The following is a 21,855-nucleotide window of genomic DNA, read 5'->3' on the forward strand; positions in this document are numbered from 1 at the left end:
CCCAACTATTTTGGAATAGCAAATACGTATAATATATAATATCGTTATTAGTTAATATTATATGGTATTTATTATTAATACGGATACGGGAAATATTTTCCAAAATTTTACGTAACGTATTCGCGATTGGCTTTAAAATTACGTAAATTATAAAGGTTTTTCGCAAATCGTACGTTAAATTGCGGTTATTTTTAATATTTAAAGCGAAATTTCTATTAATATATTTAATTGTTAAATTTGCTAATTTATATCCGTTTCCGGCCGTAGTATATTTTATAAAGGTTAATTTTAAAATCGCCGTCCGTAACGGTTAATTTATAATTTTTAGTCGCAATAGCCAAATTAAATATAATATTTCCGGTTTATAATTTTTAATTTTATACCCGTAAAAAAATAAGATTAATTGCAATATTATAGTTTCCAATATACCGTAATTTTTTTTTTGGAACGCGTTAAATATTATTTATAAAAGGGCGATTATTTGCAAATAGCGGTATTACGTACGAAAGGCAAGGTTAATTTTAGGTTTTAAATTCCATAATTTTATATTTATTAAACCGTTAATATAACCGGTAAATATATTATCGTAAACGCGGTTTATTATAAAGGCGTATATATTAGGTAGTATATCGGTAAAGGCCTGTTTTAGGGCGTTTTTCGATATATAATCCTTTTTTAATAGCCTATTTTAAATTAGGACGGTAATAATAATATATAAAATACGGGAACGGAAAATATTTTGTAAAAACCGTAAAACGTGGTAAAATTTTTTTTTATTTTTTTAAAATTTGCTGTTTTTTTCCAATCCCGTTATATTTATGGATATAATAGGTATATACGTATACCAAAAATAATTAATAAAATTAAATTCGATATGGAAAAACCCTGGTACGGGTAATATTTATTATTTTTTGTCGAAAAATTGGAACAATTTAATATAAATTCCCTATATAACGCGGATATATAATGTCGTTTTTTAATCCCCATGGACGAAAACCAGGACGAATAAATAGTCGAAATGGGTGGTTTTTAGGTTTAAAAAATATTTAAACAAAATTTTATAAATTTGGATAACGTTTATATGGTCCCCTTTGTTTTTTATAATGGCGGAAATTTAAATAAGGTAAAATATTAATGTAATTCGTGCGAATATAAGGTATTGTGGGATTATATCGGGTAAAAAAGGGCTATCGGGGAATAAAAAACCGCAAATTTGGCCCAAAATATAATATTTAGCGTTTTTGTAATAAATATCCGGATATTGTAAAAAATTGGACGTTTGTAACCATTTTTAGTAAAAAAGTATAATAACGTACTATTGGGATTACGTATATTTTTTAAATTCTGGCGTTAATATAAGGAGGTACGAGGTTAAATTTTATATTCGGTTATATTTTTTATAACCGAGATTTTGCATTTTTTCCAGAAAATTAAAATTATTATATACGAAAAATAAAATTGGGTTACGGGCGATTTATTTTAGGTTGGCTTATATATATATATTATTATTATTATTCCTGGTATTAAATATATAAATAACTGTTATTTATCACGTATTTGGGTAATGGTAATAAACTATTGCGTTTACCGTTTAGTGGTTTTGTATAATAAATATATTCCAAACCCGAATAACGTGTTTATAATACGTTTTAAAACCCCGTTATATATAAAATATATCGCGAATACGCGTAATAAATAATTGCTTTTTTGCGGGAAATATCCGTGGGTTAAAATGGCTAATATTAACGTAACGCGTTAATCCGTCGACGTTGGGGGGTTTATAATTTCGGAAAAAATATTCGGGACCTAATATGGTAAATTCGCGGTTTATAATAATATATAAAACGGGCGGTAATTCCGAAAATACGAAAATAATAATATTATAAATATAAATAATATTAAAGCCCTAATTGGAATATTTTGGAAAGACGTATCGAATATTTATTTAAATTAATCCATATTATAAATATTTTTGGCGAAATATTTTTCCATCCCCGGAAATTGGAAATTTATTGGTTCGAAACGTTTAAAATTAAAAAAATATTATATTAAATTCCGGAATTTTTAACGAAATGGGGCGGTATTAATAAAACCAGTTTTTTTTTTTCGTTAAAACGGTATTTTACCCCGCTATTACGTAAACGTTTTCGAATAATAAAATCTTTTAATACTTTTTTAAAATAATATATCCGTCGCGCGGCGGAACGGAAAATATTATAAATATTTGGCGTTATTACCCAAACGTAAATAAATTGGTAAAAATTGGTATATCGGTTACCGTTACGCCAAAATTTAAAGGTATTTCGGATAAAAAAGATTTCGGGGTCGGTTTTAAAAATGGTATTATCGCGTTCGGAATTAAATTCGTTCGAAAATTAACGTTATTTATACGAAAAACGCGTAAATTTTTATTTATTTTCCAATACGGGATTAAATAATAAAAAAAACGAAAATATAGGTGGTAGGGTATTTAAATTTAACGACGGAAAATAATATATTACTGATTGCGTAAATGGAAATATTTCCGTAAATATTAGGTTCGATATTATCGCCGATATATTTTCCTTTAAAATATATGGCGAATTGTTCGTATAGGATAATAAAAAGGATTTTGGTTTAAATTCGGTAATGGGTAATAGGGGCGTAAATTTTTTTTTTTTTTTTTTTTTGTAACGGGTGAAATTATTATTCGTAATATAGTAAGATTTATATCGTTTGCGACGAAAATCGATAAGATGTTTTTAAATTAAAACGGGCGCGATTTTTTCGGCCAATTTAATTGGTCGAAAAGCCGTATGGCTAAAAGGTATATGGAATGTCCGGTCCACTACTGCGAAACAGGGGTGGTTTAATCTAAGCATTAAAACTACTAGTTTTAGTATTCAGACTAAACCACCCTTGCTTCGTAATGGTGGACCGGGCGCTCCATATACCTTTCAGCCACATGGCTTTTCGGCCAATTAAATCGGCCGAAAAGATCGCGCCCGTTTTAATTTAAGGACATGTTGTCGATTATCGCCGCAAGTGGAGGTTATCGCACAGTATACGCACTGTGCACACACTGTGCGTGCATTATATGCGTAACGGCGATATAGTTTTTTAACTGTGTATTTTTTATTTACGAATATTTAATTAAATAAAAATGGTAAAAATATGGTAAAAATATCGTTATAATATTTAAAATTAGGGTTTTTTAACGGTTAAAATTTTATATTTATAATAAATATATATAAATAAAAATAAAAATAAATAATAATATTATTATTTTTAACGCCCTATTTAAAAATTTATATATAAATAATAATATATATAAGTTTTTTATTTTAAAATAATAATAATTATAATTATATTAATACCTACGTACAAATATTTTATCGAAATTATCGTTCGTTAATTTTTTATTTATATAAATATACGTTAAATTTAATATTTTATATAAATATTTAATAATTAATATATTTATTAATAAAAGGTTTTATAATTACAAATTTCGATATAGTAAACCTTATAATTAATTATATATAATAATAAAATAACGTTTATTTTTTTATTTAATTTAAAATAAATATAAAATAAAATTTAAAAATATGCAAATTTTATTAAATTTATATATAAAATACGCAATTTTAATAACATTTAAAAATAGAATTTACGTGGACGTTTGTTTTTACCGGTTATATAATCGTTAAAATTTTGGTTATAATATCGTTAAAATTGGTAAAAATATAAACCCGTTTCGATTGTAAAATTTATTAAAAATATTTAATATTTTACCTATTCGAATATTTAACACTTTATGTTACGTAATATATTAACCAAATTTTATATATATAATATATAAGTATATATTACCCTTTACGTGCAGAAATTTTAAAATTATATTTAAAAATAAAAATATAATTAAAAAAAATTAAAAAAATTAAAAATTCCAACCTCCACTTGAGAATCAAGGGCACCCATATCCCAATTCGACCAATATAATAATTAAAAATATAAAATAAATTATTGTTAATTATTTCGTTAATTGCTATATCCAACGTACAAACCGTTTATTTTTGCGATTTTTATTTAATTAATTATAACGGAGTGTCGGTCGCCGAATTGACGAAATTACCTCCACTTAAGCCCAAAATGAATAAGTTGTCCTCAGACCTGAACCAGAGTAATCTTTGGTTGGACCCACAGGTACAAAACAAAGCCACGAATTAAGCCACGGCTCAATTGTGGAGCTCGCGTTCAGGGATAAGCCCTGAGACTACCTTAGACCTGAATTAGAGTGATTTTTGTTTGGACCCACAAATACAAATAAACCTATAAATTAGACCACTGCCACGCGGCTGAATTGGTGGAGCTCGCGATTCGGCGATAAGCCCTGAAATTTTATACAAGTTATGAAAATTGAATAAAATTAAATAAAATTGGTTTATATTATTTTTTCTTTCTTTCAAATTTCGCGGCAAGAATTTACGGTCGTGTATTATAATTAGAATCGTGTATGAACAGTGCAAAAAAAGACCACCGTTGCGGCCGTGGTAAAGCCTCTTTTAACCCTTTAGGCGGGTAGGTGGCTATATAATATGTGGGAAATTTCGAATAGTCTTACAGTTGTCAGGCATTTTGTAAATGAAAAGGGAACACACCCTACAGGTATTTACCCTGTTGTGATTTAGTCGATTTATTACTGTGAAACAACCACACCCCAGAGCAAAGCTCCGCCCACCATATCTGTACGACAAACTTCCTTACTGCCACTTTCACAAACTAACTACCATGTGCAAAAGACTCACTAATCACACCAATAAGTAGCTGGCATTAACTTCTGTGCAATGCAGCCAAGAGGTGCATACATGTCGACTCAAATGGCTTGCCTCACTGTCAAAAAATGCTCATTCGGCAGCAGGTAATCGAGAGCCCAAAGGTGAGGATCCCTCCCAATAAGCCTCCTGGACACCTCCACCGTCAACCTTCCGTGTACCCCAATCGTTAAGTACTCCGACGTTAATCCTACATACAATTCCTCCGGAACTGGGCCCGACATCCAAAGTGGTTAATCTTTGCTGTAGATATCGTACATTTTTAAATCGGGTTTTGTAGTAGCAAAAAGAAATAACCGACGCTCTGCAAAAATTGGAAAACACCAAAACTAGTTTTCCAATCCAAGTTAACGTCGATAAACTCGTCCAAAGGGCGAAAGCATGAACATACTAACAGTTCAAATGACGTGCAACGAGTGGCCGGACAAATGCAAAAGTTCAAAACTGTTTAGAGGACAAGCAAAGACTAAAACAAACTGTAACGGGTGATTTATAACCGTCCAAGGCTAATAGCCGCTTTTCCGAAGTTAGAGCTTTGCTGGATGCATAGGCGAATAGGAAGGGTAGAAATTCAGGTGTGGGTGTTTACTATGTGCTAACCTGAGAGACCGTCGAATAAGAAGAGTATAATGCGTTATCCAAATCAGCCACTGACTTAAAAGTTTAAGACCTGGTCGCATGGACCCGTATCTTCCCTCCAGGTTTCGACCCAATGTTTGGAGGTTCCGGATTGATAGCTTGTTATAGCTGGCTTGCGAGGGTCGTTGGGCTTTAACGGACTTAAAGATGACGGCCGATCTTCCCATACAGAAGGTTTACCGGGCATAATATTGAACCAGCCTACAACATTTGCCCAAGGTATTTCGTCTCTTATAGCAATCTCGTGGTGGTTAGGATGAGGGTGTCTTTCACCATCTTTTCTGTAAGCTTCCTCAATATCAAGACATTTGCTTTCAATCCCCGCCGTGGAAATGGCGTAGACCCAACTTTCAACTTTGGGGTACCTTAACCTGGCCCAGGATATTGCAAACTCTTTACTGTACGATGTTGATATCCACGGGTCTTTGTTTGCTGTAATTAAATCTTCGGGCCAAACGACGTGGTCCTGGTAGGTCATACACTCGTCTTTCAGCCCAGTCTTTTTACCGAGGCAAGTAAAGCCCTCGCATGCCCAAAGCCTTTCGGGGGAGGTTAGATCTGCTCGGTATACAATCGGATAAGTTTTGGATAAGACCACATTTGAACGCGAAATAATAAGAAAGAGGTTTAACAGAGAACAAACAACAAACATTCCGTCAAGGTTTGGAAAATGTTCAAATATAAAGGTTTTAAGCTGATTAAACTGTAATGTAATGTGATAGAAAAGTAGGTTGGAGCCAGACACGGTTCTTAGGAGCTAGCGACTACACCCTTTATATATTCAAACTATTTAATTAGTAAACGGTGGCTTATATTAAAATAAAGCTTATTATATTAATTTTGACAAATACAATCATATATTTATGTAAGTTAGTAGGAGCAAGTTATAGCAATGCAACTCGGCTTATTACTCCCCCTGTACAAATATAAATGGCAGGGTAATGACCGGACCTTATGGCGGGGGAAGTACTGCTGGAAAAGATAACTTGTATGTCGTTACGTTACAAACTCCAATACTATTAATGCAGATTCGTTCCGAAAACTTCGGAGGTCCCGAATCTGGCCTAACAATTTGTATACGTTTACAGTGTAAATTTGAATTCCTGTTCGCATGCCTATTTATTTAGAGTGAGTAATTTAAATATACCCCACTGGTTATATTTAGCGACAACTATTACAGCGCTAAATCGTGGGCCCTTTTACTCCAGTGGTAGGGGTTTAGGCCTCCACCCCCCCTAAATAGTCAATACAACGTTATGGGCCGTGTATGTATTCCCAGTTTTGGAAGTAGTCCTTTGTGATATAATAAAGCCATTATGCGGCGGGTACTTTTAAAGCTCCCCTCGGACAACTTTGTTGGCAAAAGCCCACGCCTGGATTATAATAACGGGGAGGGGCGTGGGGACTTTTCCCTACCCCGTTAAACGCTTAAATTTGGCTATTTTCACCTTTGCAGAAATAATTATTTAAATCACAAATACCTTTGTATAATATGTTATCATTTTATTTACTTTTAAGAGGTGAGCGGTAATTTATTTGCAGAAATACCTAAACTACAGAAAATTAAATTCTTTCAACCACTTTCAAATAATTTATTTCCATCGCGTTTTCCCTTGTTTACAACGCTGCGAAATAATACCACTTCACCCTTGATTACATGTACTATTTACCTGCCATCTACTCGCTATTTAACTATTATTAACCTGCCTTTTATAACATTCTTATTACTATTTGCACTTTTTTATATTTTAATAAAATTAGGGTCTACTTTAACGATTAAAATCTTCTTCATTCTAGTTTATTTAACTGCTGAGGGAATATTATGGTGCACAAACTGAGCCATATTACCAGCCGTACGGCTCTGGTCTCTCACAGACTGCATCCGCAACGTGGTATCACGATTTAAAACCTGGTGAAGGCTACAAGTATTACATACACGCCGACAACAGAACCCCAGGTTGACTACGGAATACCCGAGAAACAAACATTCGAAGTCAGATGTGCCAAATTCCTGACTGACACCTTCTAAACAGTGGCAGCTGCCAACGCTCCCGCTGCCTGTGTCAATATCTGCCCCTGCACTGGTGCGTGTGATAAGAAGATCAGATGTAACGTTGTGTCCCTCCTAACGGCACCCCTCAAAACTGCACCTCCAGGATAATAACACTTCCGTTTATATTTACCAGCTTCCGCTTTTAATATCCGGATAAGTTTTGGACTTCGTCCCTACTTTTTGCAAATCTCTTTTCCGTGGATCTCAAAATAAAGATGATACTGTAAATCAGCCTATTTCCGCCATGGGCAAGAATTTTGTCTGGCGACCAAAAAGTGGCTAGCCAAACTGTTATATAGCTACAAAATGACTTTCATTAAAGAGTCCTCCTGCTAATAACTCGAATAAGAAAAGATCACCTGCAGTTTGTCAGGCTTCTCCATCAACCATACGAATTCCGACTGGCTCGTTAGTCAAGCATTATATATGGTAACGTGCAAATTAATTTACACGATGTACCAGGTGTTATATGCAGCCGAATAAGGAGGTAAAAATTGTTGCGTGTTGATTAGGCGCCTCATCCACGTTGCTTTGATGATGGGATTCTAGTCGAGGTCCCTGTGTATGGTATCCGGTGGCGCTGTTCTGCTTAACTCTGTCACGATCCCTCCGACAGTTAAACCGTTAACATTTATCTGACTGCGGGCCTATGTAACCTTGGTGAATATGCAAGGGTTTGACTAAAATAATTAATGTTTGGAAGAAAGGCGTGTGAACTACAGCAACCAAGTACTAAAGAATGGAAAGAGGATGAAAGAGTATCGAGTGTTTGTGTTCGCGAGGAGATATGAAGGAAAAGACAAAGGGGCTTGTGGAGTGGTGTTTGCTGGACAGGCTCCAGGCTGGGTTAGAGATATGACAAACTCCGGGATAGCAGGATACGATCTAACCGTGGGACGACTTTGGGAAAAAGGATAAGTAGAAAGAGACCTGAGAAACAATCCTCCTGAGCGAGACTGCCTCTTTGGAGGGAAACAGTCTGTTAAACGCTAGAGACCAAGCTCACCGAAGGTTAGCCGGTTCATTTTGAACTCGAAGTCTACCGTGACGCTGACTGCCCCCAGTACGAATTGCTGTCCTACATCTAGGGCGGAAAGGACAATGACAGAAGGCCCCTGCCGGCCTGTTTCTGTGGGCCACATTGGGATTTCCTCGCCCAAACCCAACAACTGTCACAAGGTGCTTAGCCAACTCCGCCCGAAGCGTGACTTTCGCTTTCTTTGAGTTGATGTTATCCACATCAAGCAAACCGATGTGGAGGAGCGTTTACATCAAGTGTGAAAGATGACGTCCACTTTTGGTAATGCCCTCCAGGTTATTTTGTGTCTGGGCGTAGATATAATCTCCGCGATGTCATAGTTGTCGTTTCCAGTCAGGCGTAGGTTGGAAGAGCTAGACACGCCAAACCCTCGCATCTCAGCCGTCACGATTGCTGATGCAGTTAATGCTCTCAGTATGGTCACTTTCGCACAGGCTAGCGACCCGCGAGGCAAGCTGTTCGGAATCACTGGTCTGTTACAACCTAACCTGGCTTTCATCCTAAACCACACACTGAGTACTGTTCGCGCATGCATCGGATTTATCGGCCACTACCTTCTAAGCAGCAACACGCCACAGGTTTTCTTGCATCCAGGACCGCGAAACACAGGTCCCTATCCCTCGTGGGTACCACGACCCGGGGATTCAGAGGAGGGATGGCGCAAGATTACCCCTGATATGGGCGCGGTGTGGAGAAAATTGATAAAAGAGGACGCAGCCCTCCGCTGGCCTGATGCGAATCGGATTCATGTTCGACTCTTGACTAAACGTTAAGGTAGGACTCCGAAGAAAGCTAGGCAATGGCGAACCGGTGGCCTGGTGCTCTTATCAACGCCTCCAGCGGCTCCTTGAGCGTCAAGCTTGTGCATTTAATGGCATTGAATACAGCGCCTGTCGTGCCCCCGTCGGCCAGGCAGTCCCAATATGATCCGGCCCCTGGCACACGACGATGAGTCCCAACACAGAACTCTGGTTGAAGATGATGATATTCACGACAATCATGACACTTTTATCGAAAATTTAAAAGCTTCCCGGCCAGCAAACCAGTAGGACTTGATCCTAATGTATCAAAGAACATCTCATGAGGTTTCTTTTGTTCAACTCCATATCACGACAGCGTGGGCCCTTGTAATCGATACTGCGGCAATTCACGGTTGGGCCTCTCGCATTTAAGGCCTGCCAAAGCCCGAAAAGCTTGGGGGCCCGGCCCGGCCCATTGACCCATGGGACTGAAATGGGGGCCCGTAAGGGCCCATGGGTTTTCTTGGCGGGTTAATGGGGGCCCGCGGGCTCGCGGGCTTGGCCCGAATTGGGTAACCCGCGGGTTTTATGCAAATTTAAAATTTACGAAAAAATTATTAGAAAAAATAAAATATTTATATATTTAATTAAATAAAATAACGCAAATTTTAAAAAATTATAATTATCCTTTATAATTATTTTATATTATATTAAATTATTAAATTAAAATAAAACGTATTATTATTTTTTTTAAATGTAATAATAAATTAGTTTTTTCCTTTATTTTGGTCGGATTCGGCGTTATTACCAAAAAATTTTTGGTTATCGTTAAAGGAATTTTTAACGATATAGGGGGTAGGGTTAAATAATTTAAACGACGAAATGTTTAATTTATTTTTTTTTTGGACCGGAAATAGGTTTTTAGCCGAAAATTTAGGGTTAGGTTTGGAAATTTTTTCCGGGGCAATACGTTATCCAATAATAAAAATTTTATTATTTATTTTTCCGCCTATTTGCGGACGTCGCGTAATAAAAAATTATAATAATTTTTAACCAAAAAATTAATTTATATTAGGACGGGCGGTTCGTTTATATTTTTTTTTAAATTTGGGGTTATTTATAACGGGTATAATATTATAAAATATAAATTTAAATTATATATTAACGTACGGATACGTCCAATTATTTATAATATTAAAAATAAGTTTAACGAGGTTTATATTTTTAATTTGGATAATAATACGGCGAACGTATATGGCGTAAAAATTGGAAATTATTTTGTATTAAAATGGTTATAATAAATGGTTATAACGTAAAAAAATAAAAAAATTTACCAATAAAAAAATTGGTAAAAAACGTTTTAATGGTTTTTTGTAAAACCGCGATAATAAACGTAAAAAACCTGCAATTAAATAAATATTTGTGGGTAATTTTTCGGATTAAATGTTAAAAAGGTGTTTTGGGGATAATTAAATCGAAAATTCGCTACATTTTTCAAATTTCCCGCAAAATAATAATTAAAATATAATTAAATAAATAAATTAAATATATAATAGGAAAATAAAAATATATTACCGGGTTTAAAACGTATATTTTTGCGTTTTTTGGCGATATTTTTTTTATCCGCGGTTTTAAAAGGTGTTTTAAACGTTTTGCCCGTATAAGATTTACGTACTGTTTTTATTTTAAAAATTTTGCGAAACGTTTTAACGGAGGTAAATTATAAAAGGGAAAATATTATAATTAGTTAAAATTAAATAATAAAATGGTTATAAAAAATAATTACCAAAAAAACGATTTAAATCGGTAATAATTAAAATTGGATAAATGGTCGGGTAAAAAACCGAAAATTATTGCGCGATTACCAAAAAAAAAAGTAAAAATTATAGGGGGACGAAATTAAACCCGATTAAAATTAGCGAAAAACTTTTTAGGCAATAACGCTTTTTTGATTGGATAAAATACGGGGTAGGTATGGGGCTAACCCAATTAAAAAAATACCACCTGTAAAAAAATTTCCAAATTTTAAAATTTAATTATAATAACAAAAATTTCAAATTTTTACAAATTTTATAACCTTATAATTCGATCACGGTTTTATTTTATATTGGAAAAATTATTATTTACAGGAATAAATATCGCTAATAAATATAGGTAAAAATTTGCATTTTCCACAATAGTTTTAATTATAATTAAAAATTAACCAAAAATAGTACCCAAACGTAAAACAAATGACGAAATCGATCGCAAAGCCCAAAATTTACGAAACCGCAATAAAAAATTTAAAAAATAAACAAATAATGGCGATAAAGCTAAATTGCTCGTAAACCGCGCGCGTAAACGATTTAATATAATATTATCGCGGTAAAAATCGAAATTACGCGTTAGTTATAAATATATAACGTTAATTAAATTTAAACAAAAATAAATGGAAAATAAATTTAAAATAAACTTTATTGCCAAAAAATAAATAACCATTCCATATAACCATTTAAAATAATAAAATTATAATAACCATTTTTTATAACCATTTAAAAAACGTTAAAATTAATATTGGAAAAATTTATAATCCAAATTTGGCCTAAAAATACGTACCCCCGTCCCAATTAATAACAAATATTGGGAAAACGTGGACAATTTTAACGATTTGGAGGACGTTTTCGAAACCTTTTTTCAAATCCCCATTAAAAAAACTGAAAAAATAATACCTAAATGGGAAAAAATGGTCGTTATTTTATTATTATAATAAACCAATTACCAAAATAAGGCAAATAAATTCGTCCGCCAAATTTTTTACAATTTCTTTAAAGGCGTTTCGTTTACCAATATTATAAAAATTGGTAAAATAATACGCTAAATTCGCTATAGGATTACCTATTTTGGTAATATATTAACGTTTTTCCAAAAAAAATGGCTAAATTAGTAAATAATTAATGGTTATATAGGATAATTATTATTTTTTTTAATAAATATTATTAAATAATACGTAATTCCGTTTATTATATTATATATCGGTATTAATATTCCCTAATTGCGTATTTGGTTATTAAAATATATTATTAGGCAAAAAATATTACGGTTTACAATTATAATATAAACCAAATATACCAAATATTCGAAAATAAAATAAAATAAATATTCCCCAAATTAAAAATTATAATACCAAATTTAATAATTATAATATAGGACGGTTTATTTTACGTTTATTTAATTTTTTACCTTTGTTAAAAAAATCTTATTACGCGCGTTTATTTATTATAACGTATTTAAACCTTTAATTGTAAACTATATTTATATTATAAATACCGCCAAATTTCGCGCGTAAAAATTATATAGGGTATTTAATCGCAAAGCCCCTATACGCCGTATTTGGGCCAAATAAACGTTTTATAAAATATATATAAATATATTTAGCAAATCGATTGGAATAATTTACCGAATAATTGTTTAGGAAAATATCCAAGGATGGGTTACATTTCCATTTATTACCGCCGATTAGGTTAAAATACCCGATTTTGGCGAAATAATAAATAAAAAGATAAAAAGGTTATAAATATTGGTTATAAAACCTATTTATAATAAAATGCCTAAAAAATTTAAAGGAAATTTTTTATTTATAATATAAGATTATACCCAAATACGGTTATAATAAATGGTTACGGGATTTTTTTATATTTTAAAATTAAAATATAGAAAATTAAATTATAATAATTATTAAAATTAATATAATATAATTTTAACGGTAAAAAGGGTTTTTATTTTCCAACCCTTTTTAAAATTAGTAAAAAAAATTAAAATTAAAAGTTTTTTTTATTTATAATTTTACGTTAAATAAATTAGTATATTTTAAATAATTTAAACAAATAAAATAAATAAAACGAATATAATTTAAATAAATAAGGAAGTAAACAGGTAAATAAATATAAAAGTAGGTAAATATTATTTATTAAAATTCTATTTTATACCCCATTATTTGTAAAATAAATCGGATAAAGGATATATTTTAAGTAAATACCGTAACCCGTTTAGCGTAAATAACAGCCAAATTCTAAACCGTAAATAATTATATTAAAAATATTTTCCCGGTTTTTTGTAAAGTTATTAAAACCTTAATTTAAATATGTAAACGAACGTAAAACGTAACCGTATTTATTAAATCCCTTATTATACGTTGGAAAGCGATTTTGGGTATTAATAAATCCGTATTCGATTATAAACGGCGAATATTTTTTAATGCAATAATTAAAATAATATATTAATATATAATTATTTAATATAACCATTATAATTTATATTTATTTCCAGGTTTAAATCGTTTTGTACAATTTTTCGTCCGTTATCCTTTTTTTACTATTCGGTTATTAATACGGCCATTTTTTCGAATTGGTGGTTTGTTTTCCGTCGTTTTTTTCGCAATTCTTTTCGTTCGATTTCGTTTTACAATTGGATTTTGGGATAAAATTATATCCGGGGGTGGTATTTTTGGTATTTTTTATAATCGAACGGATAATCGAGGATTTAATTATTTAATCGGGTTTAACGGTATAAATTGGGTATAATTAATAAAAATAGGAAATTTAATTTCGATTAGCTAATATAAAATAAAAGCTAAATAGGTGAAAATTTATTTAATATTTGGAAATTTTTATTTAAAAGCCGATAATTATCCGCGATATTTTTATTTTATTTGTATTATAATTTATTATATAAATAATAGCGATAATTTGGGAAAAAAAAAAATTCGTCAATTTTCCAAATTTTTATTTTTTTTTTATTTTAAAAAAAAAGGGGTTAACCGAAATAAATCCAATATCGATTATTTAAAATTTTATATTAAATTTTAAACGAACGAATTAAATCGATAAAAATTTTTTAACGTTTTATATTATAAACCGATTATTGTTTTTTTTCTTTTTTTTTCTTTTTAATTTTTAATTATGTAATTATAATAGATAAATTAATAAATTCTTTAGGGGAATTAATCGAAAAATTATCCTCCCCAAATATTAAATTTGTTAACGAATTTTACGATAAAATTTCGAACGTAAAAACGCCCGTATAACGTCGATTTAACGTAAATTCGAACGAAAATAATTTCCTTTTGGATTTTAACCAAAATACCGAAACGGAATTTATCGTTACGTTGTTTATAAATTACAAATTTACGGATTATAATAAATTTATAATAAACGGCGGAAAAAATAACGTTTATTATTTATATACCCCTAAATTATAAAACAATTTTTTTAATTTATTCGTTATTGGTTTTTAATTTCGCCGTTAAATTTCAAAAAAAAATAAAGTCGATTTAATTTTAAAAACGTTCCAAAAAGCCAAATTGGCAAAAATTTGGAAATTTTACCAATAAAAATTTTCCCGAAATAACGGCGAATTATACGTTATTTATAAATAATATGTACAAATATCAAAATACCCCCAATTTAATAAAAAAAACTAATAATAATATAACGGAATAAACATTTTTACACGGTATCGGAATATTATCGCCTATATCCGAAAGGGATCGGAAATTTAAACGACGTCCGGTAATATTATATTAACTAACGTCGATTTTCGGCTAATAAATTACTTTTTTTTAAAAAAATATAACCATTTATATAACCATTTATATAACCATCCATTACAATTTAAATTTATTTATTTTATATATTGTTTTTTTATTTACGTAACGTTAATAAAATATTATATATTCGTATAGGTTAAAAACGTATAATAATATTCGAAAAATAAAATCGAAAAATTTTACGTCCGATTTTATATTTTCCTACAAAAAGGATTTAATATTATATACGATTTGGAATTTAAATTGTTTGTACAAGCCCGAAACGACCGATAAAAGGTTCTTTCGTTATAAATATTTATTAAAAAATGCAAAATAATGGTTAAAAATATTATTACCCAAACGTTAACCAATATTCCCCGAAAAGGGAAAATATTTTTAATTATTAACGGATAAATTAACCCAAATTTAAAATACGTTTTTTGGAATATTATAACCGTTTACGTAAATAATAATTAAATACGTCGTTATATTATTTTGGATTTTATTGCAACTAACGCCAATAAAACGAAAAAACGATTGGTAAAATTTACGGCCCAAACCATTGTAAAATATAAATTAAAAGGCAAAATATTAACTATTACGGCCGATAATATATCCAATTTTCGCGCCAATAACGTGGCGGCGGAATTTCGGGCTTATAATCCCCAATTACAAATACAATTAAAAATTTCCCAACTATTTTATACAACCCACGTTTTACAATTTGTAAAAGGGGCTATATATTAAAATCTTTATATTATTAAAATAAATTTCCGCGTTTTTTTGGTTAATTTTTATAATAACGAAGATTTAATTATTAATAATACGGACGAAAATAAAACGTAGGACATTTTTCCAAAATATCATCGTTTAAATAAATAATACCAATATATTAAATAATTCGAATATTATTTAACCCAATATTTTATATTAATTAAAATATTTAACGGTTTTATTTTATTAAAGCCCCAAACGGATAAAACTTTTTTGCAATTTACAATAATTTACCGGTAAATATAAATTTAAAGGTTTTCGATTATTAATTAAAAACATCCAAATTAAATAAAATTCGACCATTTTAACTATTACGCGTACCCTTTAATTTCGTCAAACCATAAAAACATTTATTTAATAATATCCTATTTCGCCAAATGGTTAAAATAATCCGGTTAATACCATTTTAACTAAATTTCGAATTTTTAACGAAAATTAGATTATTTTAAAATATTTATTAATAACGATTAAAACTATAACGGTTTTTACCAACGTTTTTAAGGCAAATAAAATAAAAATAACTATATACGTATTATTTAAATTAAAAGTTATCGGTATAATTTTTACCAATTTCGAACGCAAATTTTAATTAAAAATTCGAAAATATTTATAAACGGGATAATATATTAATTTAAAAACCGTAATTTTAACGGCGCGAGCAAAATTGGATAAATATATCGATTTAATTTAACGTTATTACGTTAAAAAATTATATTTTTTAACCGTTATTTTAATTTCCCCGACGCGTACGAATTTCCGAAAAAACCGTTTACGGTATTATATAAAATATACCAATTAACGCGTGGAAAATTTAATCGCCAAAAAGATTAAACGTTTAACCGAATTATATTCGAAAAAACAAAATCCGAATTTCCACCCGAAAAAAAAATTAATTTAACCGGATATTAACCCGGTTTTATTTATTTTATAGCGTAAACCGAATCCTAAAAAATCCAAACATATAAACAGTTAAAATTTAAACCCGATAAAATTTTTATACCCTATTAATCGATCCATCGAAAAAAATATCCGGTTAGAAATTAAAATGTTTTTAATACAAGGTACGTAATATATTAATTTTATTATAATCCAAAATATGGATAATTATACGGATGATTATATATATTAATTTTTATTTATATTTAATTATAAAAAACGATAATAATATTTTCAATTGGTAGGCTATATATAAAACAAAATTCCCAAAATTCGCCCAAATTACCCGCGATATTTTAATTATACCTGCTATTTTAATTTTTATCGAACGTTTATAATTATAATTAAACAATTTTATCGGTTTTAATTAATATTTCCTAAATTTATTTGCCATTCGCGATCGTACTATTATTTATATTTTAATTAAAAAAATTTTATTTTTTTAGTCGGTATTAAAATTATTATCGTGGAAAACGAATATTTAAATCCGGAAAACGAAAAAACTAAATACGATAGGTTTACGGAATTCGTCGGTTTTATTTACAATTTAGGTAAATTAAATAATAATTTTAATTCCGATGAAGATAATATTATCGAAATGGCCGTTAATAATACCCCAATTCGGGCTAATATTAACCGTATATTTGCATTATTTATTTCCATTTAAATTGGATTAAAATATAATAAAACTTTTATGGAAATTCCAACCAGGGCGTTAAAACGGGTACGGAATAATATATCGTATGGGCGTAATTTGAGGAATTTTTAAATGTAAAATATTGTTAAATAGATTATTTCTTTTCGTATTTTATATTCGGTTAATAAAAAAAAACATTACAATTAATATTTATTATTTTTATTTTTACTATAATTTAATTTATTATATAAGAAAAAAAACAAAAATTAATAATAATAATAATAATAATAATAATAATAATAATAATAATAATAATAATAATAATAATAATAATAATAATAATAATAATAATTATATTGGAAAATATATTATTTTATATTACGTTCATTTTGGTATAATTTCCTTCGGAATTTTACAAGTGTTAATTTTAAAATATTTACGTATTTACGGGCTTTTCCCACGGGGGCCCGCGGGCTGCCAAGAAAACCCGCGTTCAAATTTGGGCCGGGTTGGGCCCCTCCATAAATATTACAGTCTACCCGCGGGCCCCCCGACCCACCTACTTGGGCCGGCGCGGGCCCCCATGGGCGGGTTTTGGCAGGCCTTACTCGCATTCAGCCTAGTTGCCTGCTGTCACCAGCTCCATGTCGTGGAAAGTAATTCAGTCTTATCCTAGGTCTAGCTGGAAGGGTCCAGCTAACCCGAACACGGATCCAATTGATGTCGGCTTCGATAGCTTATAGTGAAGTATTTGGGACTCGGCTTCCAATACAAAATATTTTCCCCCAGCGAAAAGGGTCCAAATATCAAAACTTCACCCAAAAAGTCTCTTTTGGGTTCTTGTGCGTCCCGCAGAATGACTTTACGTCAGCCGACAGTTTCCATAAGATATTTGATGTTTTAAAGACAGCCTGCGCCTGAACTCTCAATTCGCAATGGAGGTCGGGTCCTACATGCCCGCAGATCCTATATTTAACAGGCATCCCGTCAGCATGCCAAACAATTTAGGTTTTACATGAACACAAAAACTGCCACTGCTACGTTGTATTACATTCTAGGGGGCAAAATCGGGTGCCTGGTGAGACTTGAGGAGCAAGTTGAGCATAGCTAAGACCTAAACGTATGAGCTTTGTACAGATAGTCGAGTACAACCCCACCTCCCCACAAGACAACGATAATGCTAACCGACACAACTTTTGTTGCGGGGAATATCAAGTAGCCCAAGTGATTACACCGGAGTGGAAAGCAAAGCGGGGCTGCAGAATTAGCCTTGCTATCTACCTTGTGGATTTGAAGCTAACTCCATTGGTTTCTGGAAGTATAGTTGATGTTGACCAATTGATTCTCGCATACATCAGCTGGAGATCCGGATAATGGCCGGGAACTCCAGAAAGTGAACAAGTAGTTGACGAGTCGCCCCCGGCCCTTCGAAACGAAGACCAAGCCATCCATGCCCTCGATTAATACTGATAGTAGAGCCGAATCGAACAGTTCCAGCGTCTCCAGCCCCGCGACATTGGCCAAAGACGAGAGTGAGGACCCGCTAATTCACAGGGGCCCACCGGTCATACTCTTCACCTCAGGTACGGCGTGGACTCAAACGAGTCGTGCCGCCGGCAGCTGAAAGTAGCCCGATAATGGCAAGCTACGAAACTGGGCCTTTATTATTTGCAATACAATGGAAGCAGTAGAGAATTGCGTCATAGCTCTTGTTGTCGGGATGGTGACTGGTATGGCAAATGGGAACATTCTATGGATGAGGTTTGAAACCGTCCGCTGCAAGCTAGTGAGACCCACAAATTCAGCCCCTCGTTCAACTCGTTTATCCGCTTCGTTCACCTGGCTCGTTCGTTTACCCTAGCTCGTTTGTTAGGTTCGTTTGAAACTAGCCCCACGTCCATAACCCGGTTCGAGTAAGAAACAAAGTACTGCCAATCCGGTTTCAACCGAACCATCATTACATACGTAGCGGGGTAGTACAAGTATACCCATACTCGCATCTTACCTCATTATACAAGTCCCGGTACTTTTCCTTTGTTTCATTATGCGTTATTCGATTCGGGGATTTCGGACAGTCTGTACCCCGATATTAGTATATATAAATAATAATAATTGCTAATTGTTTTAGCCGTCCGAACTGCCTGGACCTCCTCGCCTTACCCTTTGGGATTGCAACAGACTCCTTACAAAGAGACCCTTAGGCATTTGAAGTATCAACCAAGCGGATATGGAGGCCCTAGAGTCTTTGACTCGCTTAGCGTTCATTATACCTGTAACGGTTAGTTCCTCAGTAATATGCCTGTCCCATCGCTTACCTTAACCCTTGTCTTACTCCCAAAAAGTGCCTAGTGTATGCCTTTTGCCGGGCTGTGTATAATGTGTTTTTCCACCCTCTCCGCAAATACCCCGGCCCCTGGTATCGGGCTGCCAGTCGACTGCCCTACACGATTTCCATCTTTCGCGGCGATGTGACCTTTAGGGTTAAAGAGCTCCATGACAAGTACGGACAGGTAGTGCGAATCACGCCAGACACTCTGTCGTACACTGACGGCCAAGCATGGTCAGGTATGTGGACGGTCGCCAATTTGTACCTCACTTGATAAGTTGGTGCTAATATTCAGCCTTTTTCTTTACTTTTTGTTTCCTTTTTCCTGTGCAGACATATACAGCCTCAAGAAAACCGGTAACTCTGGTAATCTCCCCAAAGATCCCAAGTTTTACGTCGCTCCTCCAGACAGCGTAGATACTATTGTAAGTACCAATCCTCAACCACGGTCAGGAAAGGGTGTATAGCTGTGTATTGACTCATTGTCAACGCAGTCCACTGCCAATGATGTCGATCACCGGAGGCTTCGCCGCGCACAGGCCCATGCCTTCTCAGAGAAGGCGCTCAGTATGCAAGAGTCCTTCATCCAACAGCATACAGATCGGTACATCAGGTCCCTTGAGAGAGAGGCGCAGGAGGCGGATGGAGTTGTTGACATAGTCAAATGGGTCAACTTTTTGACGACGGACCTGATTGGCGATCTCTCGTTCGGCGAGGCGTTTGGGGGTTTGGAGTCAGGGAGACTTCATCCCTGGCTGGAGTCGGTCTTCACCACGTTGAAAGTGTTCACCTTTATACGAGAGTTCCTACGCCTCCCTGCCTGGGCCACCAAGCTCGCTGTGGCCTGCATTCCAAAACAAATGCTAGAGCATCAAAGGTCGGCCGTGGCGTTCGGCGCCGAAGCTGCAAAGAAAAGGATCGAACGGGGCTCAGACAAGCCTGACTTTATGCATTATATTCTGAGACATGAGAAGGACGACGAAAAGGGGTGAGTGCAATGTCTATCTGTTCCTTCCTCTCATTCTCTCTCGACTTGAGGTTGACACAACTTTGGGATACGCGTGAAGCATGTCTCCAGATGAGATTTACATGGCAGCCATCACATTCATCGTCGCCGGAAGTGAGACTAGTGAGTGACACTGAATAGGACAAGAACAACTCTATTGCCAACTTTACACGATCTTTAACAAGCAATCTCTTAGCCGCAACGATGATCTCGGGAACCGTATATCTCCTGCTACAAAATCCTAATGTCCTGCGCAAGCTGGCCTCGATCATCCGAACCGACTTCCCAGAGATAAACGATATGAACCTAGTCAATGTCCAGCAGCACGAATACCTGAACGCAGTAGTCAAGGAAGGTTTGCGACTATACCCCCCAGCTGCGGACTTCCTATTCCGCACGTCGGGTAACGAAAGCGTCATGGTCGCCGGGCAACTTGTGCCGCCCCGCACCAGCTTGACCATGAACCTGTGGGCAATGTACAGGGATCCCACCAACTTCCATCGACCGCTCGAGTTCATCCCCGAACGCTGGCTGAAGGACGCGCCGCCCGAGTTTGAGAATGACGACAAGGCCTGTTTCAAACCTTTTAGCGTGGGACCTAGGGATTGCATTGGGAAGAAGTGAGTCGCTCCCTCATCTATTTGCTCTTGGTTCCATTACTTTGCGCTGGATTACAGCCGTGATAGGACACTAAATCTGTCTACTTAGCCTCGCAAATGCGGAGATGCGTCTCATTCTGGCCAAGACGGTCTGGTCACTTGACTTGCTATCTGTGGAATCAAACAGCCAGGGCTGGATCGAGAGGCAAAAGATATTCAGCCTCTGGGAAAAGCCACCTCTGAATGTCAAACTGGCCGCCCGTGTCCGATGACGCAAATAACAGCCAGTCCACGCTGTTTCTAGACCGTTTTCAAAAGATTAGGTCAATAACTAGGTTGCAACACTAGACAATGCAGATTCGCAAGAATCCAGTAATGTTCTACGCATGATTGATGGTATCGGTAATAGACAACAACCACTGTTTCTTTCCTTGCTAGCAAACAGCTCCAAGTGTTTTTTTTTTTAGCTTTGATAAAATCTTTGAAGCTGTTGATAGGAGTGTAGTGATCTCTGCGATTGGTAAAACAATATAACAAAAATAATGGTATTCTCATGCATGGTAACTCTCTTCCTGTAACTATCTGCAGAGCTCACGTGTTCCCACACGTGATCTACCCACTTGCATGTCTGCCCATGAACAACAGAAACCATAAATATGCCTGGCCTGTTGCATTTAATTTATTCAGCAGGCTTTTATTGTTTTGACGATTATTCCCAGTATTGAGCCC

At 33.7% G+C, this 21,855-nt stretch overlaps 3 protein-coding genes across 3 annotated transcripts; 2 read left to right on the top strand and 1 right to left on the bottom strand.

Moving 5' to 3' along the window:
• Positions 1-5,469: 5,469 nt before the first annotated feature.
• PgNI_06545 (uncharacterized protein) lies at positions 5,470-6,105 on the bottom strand (the record flags this gene model as incomplete). The annotated part of the gene is made up of 1 exon (XM_031126568.1): positions 5,470-6,105. The coding sequence occupies one exon, from the start codon at positions 6,103-6,105 to the stop codon at positions 5,470-5,472; it is 636 nt and encodes a 211-aa protein (XP_030982594.1).
• Positions 6,106-8,790: 2,685 nt separating this feature from the next.
• On the top strand, positions 8,791-9,318 carry PgNI_06546 (uncharacterized protein; the record flags this gene model as incomplete). Its single annotated transcript, XM_031126569.1, has 2 exons — positions 8,791-8,820; positions 8,866-9,318. 2 exons carry the CDS (start codon positions 8,791-8,793, stop codon positions 9,316-9,318), a joined length of 483 nt encoding a protein of 160 aa, XP_030982596.1.
• A 10,104-nt stretch (positions 9,319-19,422) lies between these two features.
• PgNI_06547 (uncharacterized protein) lies at positions 19,423-21,398 on the top strand (the record flags this gene model as incomplete). The annotated part of the gene is made up of 7 exons (XM_031126570.1): positions 19,423-19,473; positions 19,538-19,760; positions 19,855-19,946; positions 20,016-20,509; positions 20,589-20,650; positions 20,724-21,147; positions 21,236-21,398. 7 exons carry the CDS (start codon positions 19,423-19,425, stop codon positions 21,396-21,398), a joined length of 1,509 nt encoding a protein of 502 aa, XP_030982598.1.
• Positions 21,399-21,855: the final 457 nt, after the last annotated feature.

The sequence above is a fragment of the Pyricularia grisea genome, chromosome I, assembly GCF_004355905.1.
Source record: "Pyricularia grisea strain NI907 chromosome I, whole genome shotgun sequence".
NCBI classification, from domain to species: Eukaryota; Fungi; Ascomycota; class Sordariomycetes; order Magnaporthales; family Pyriculariaceae; genus Pyricularia; species Pyricularia grisea.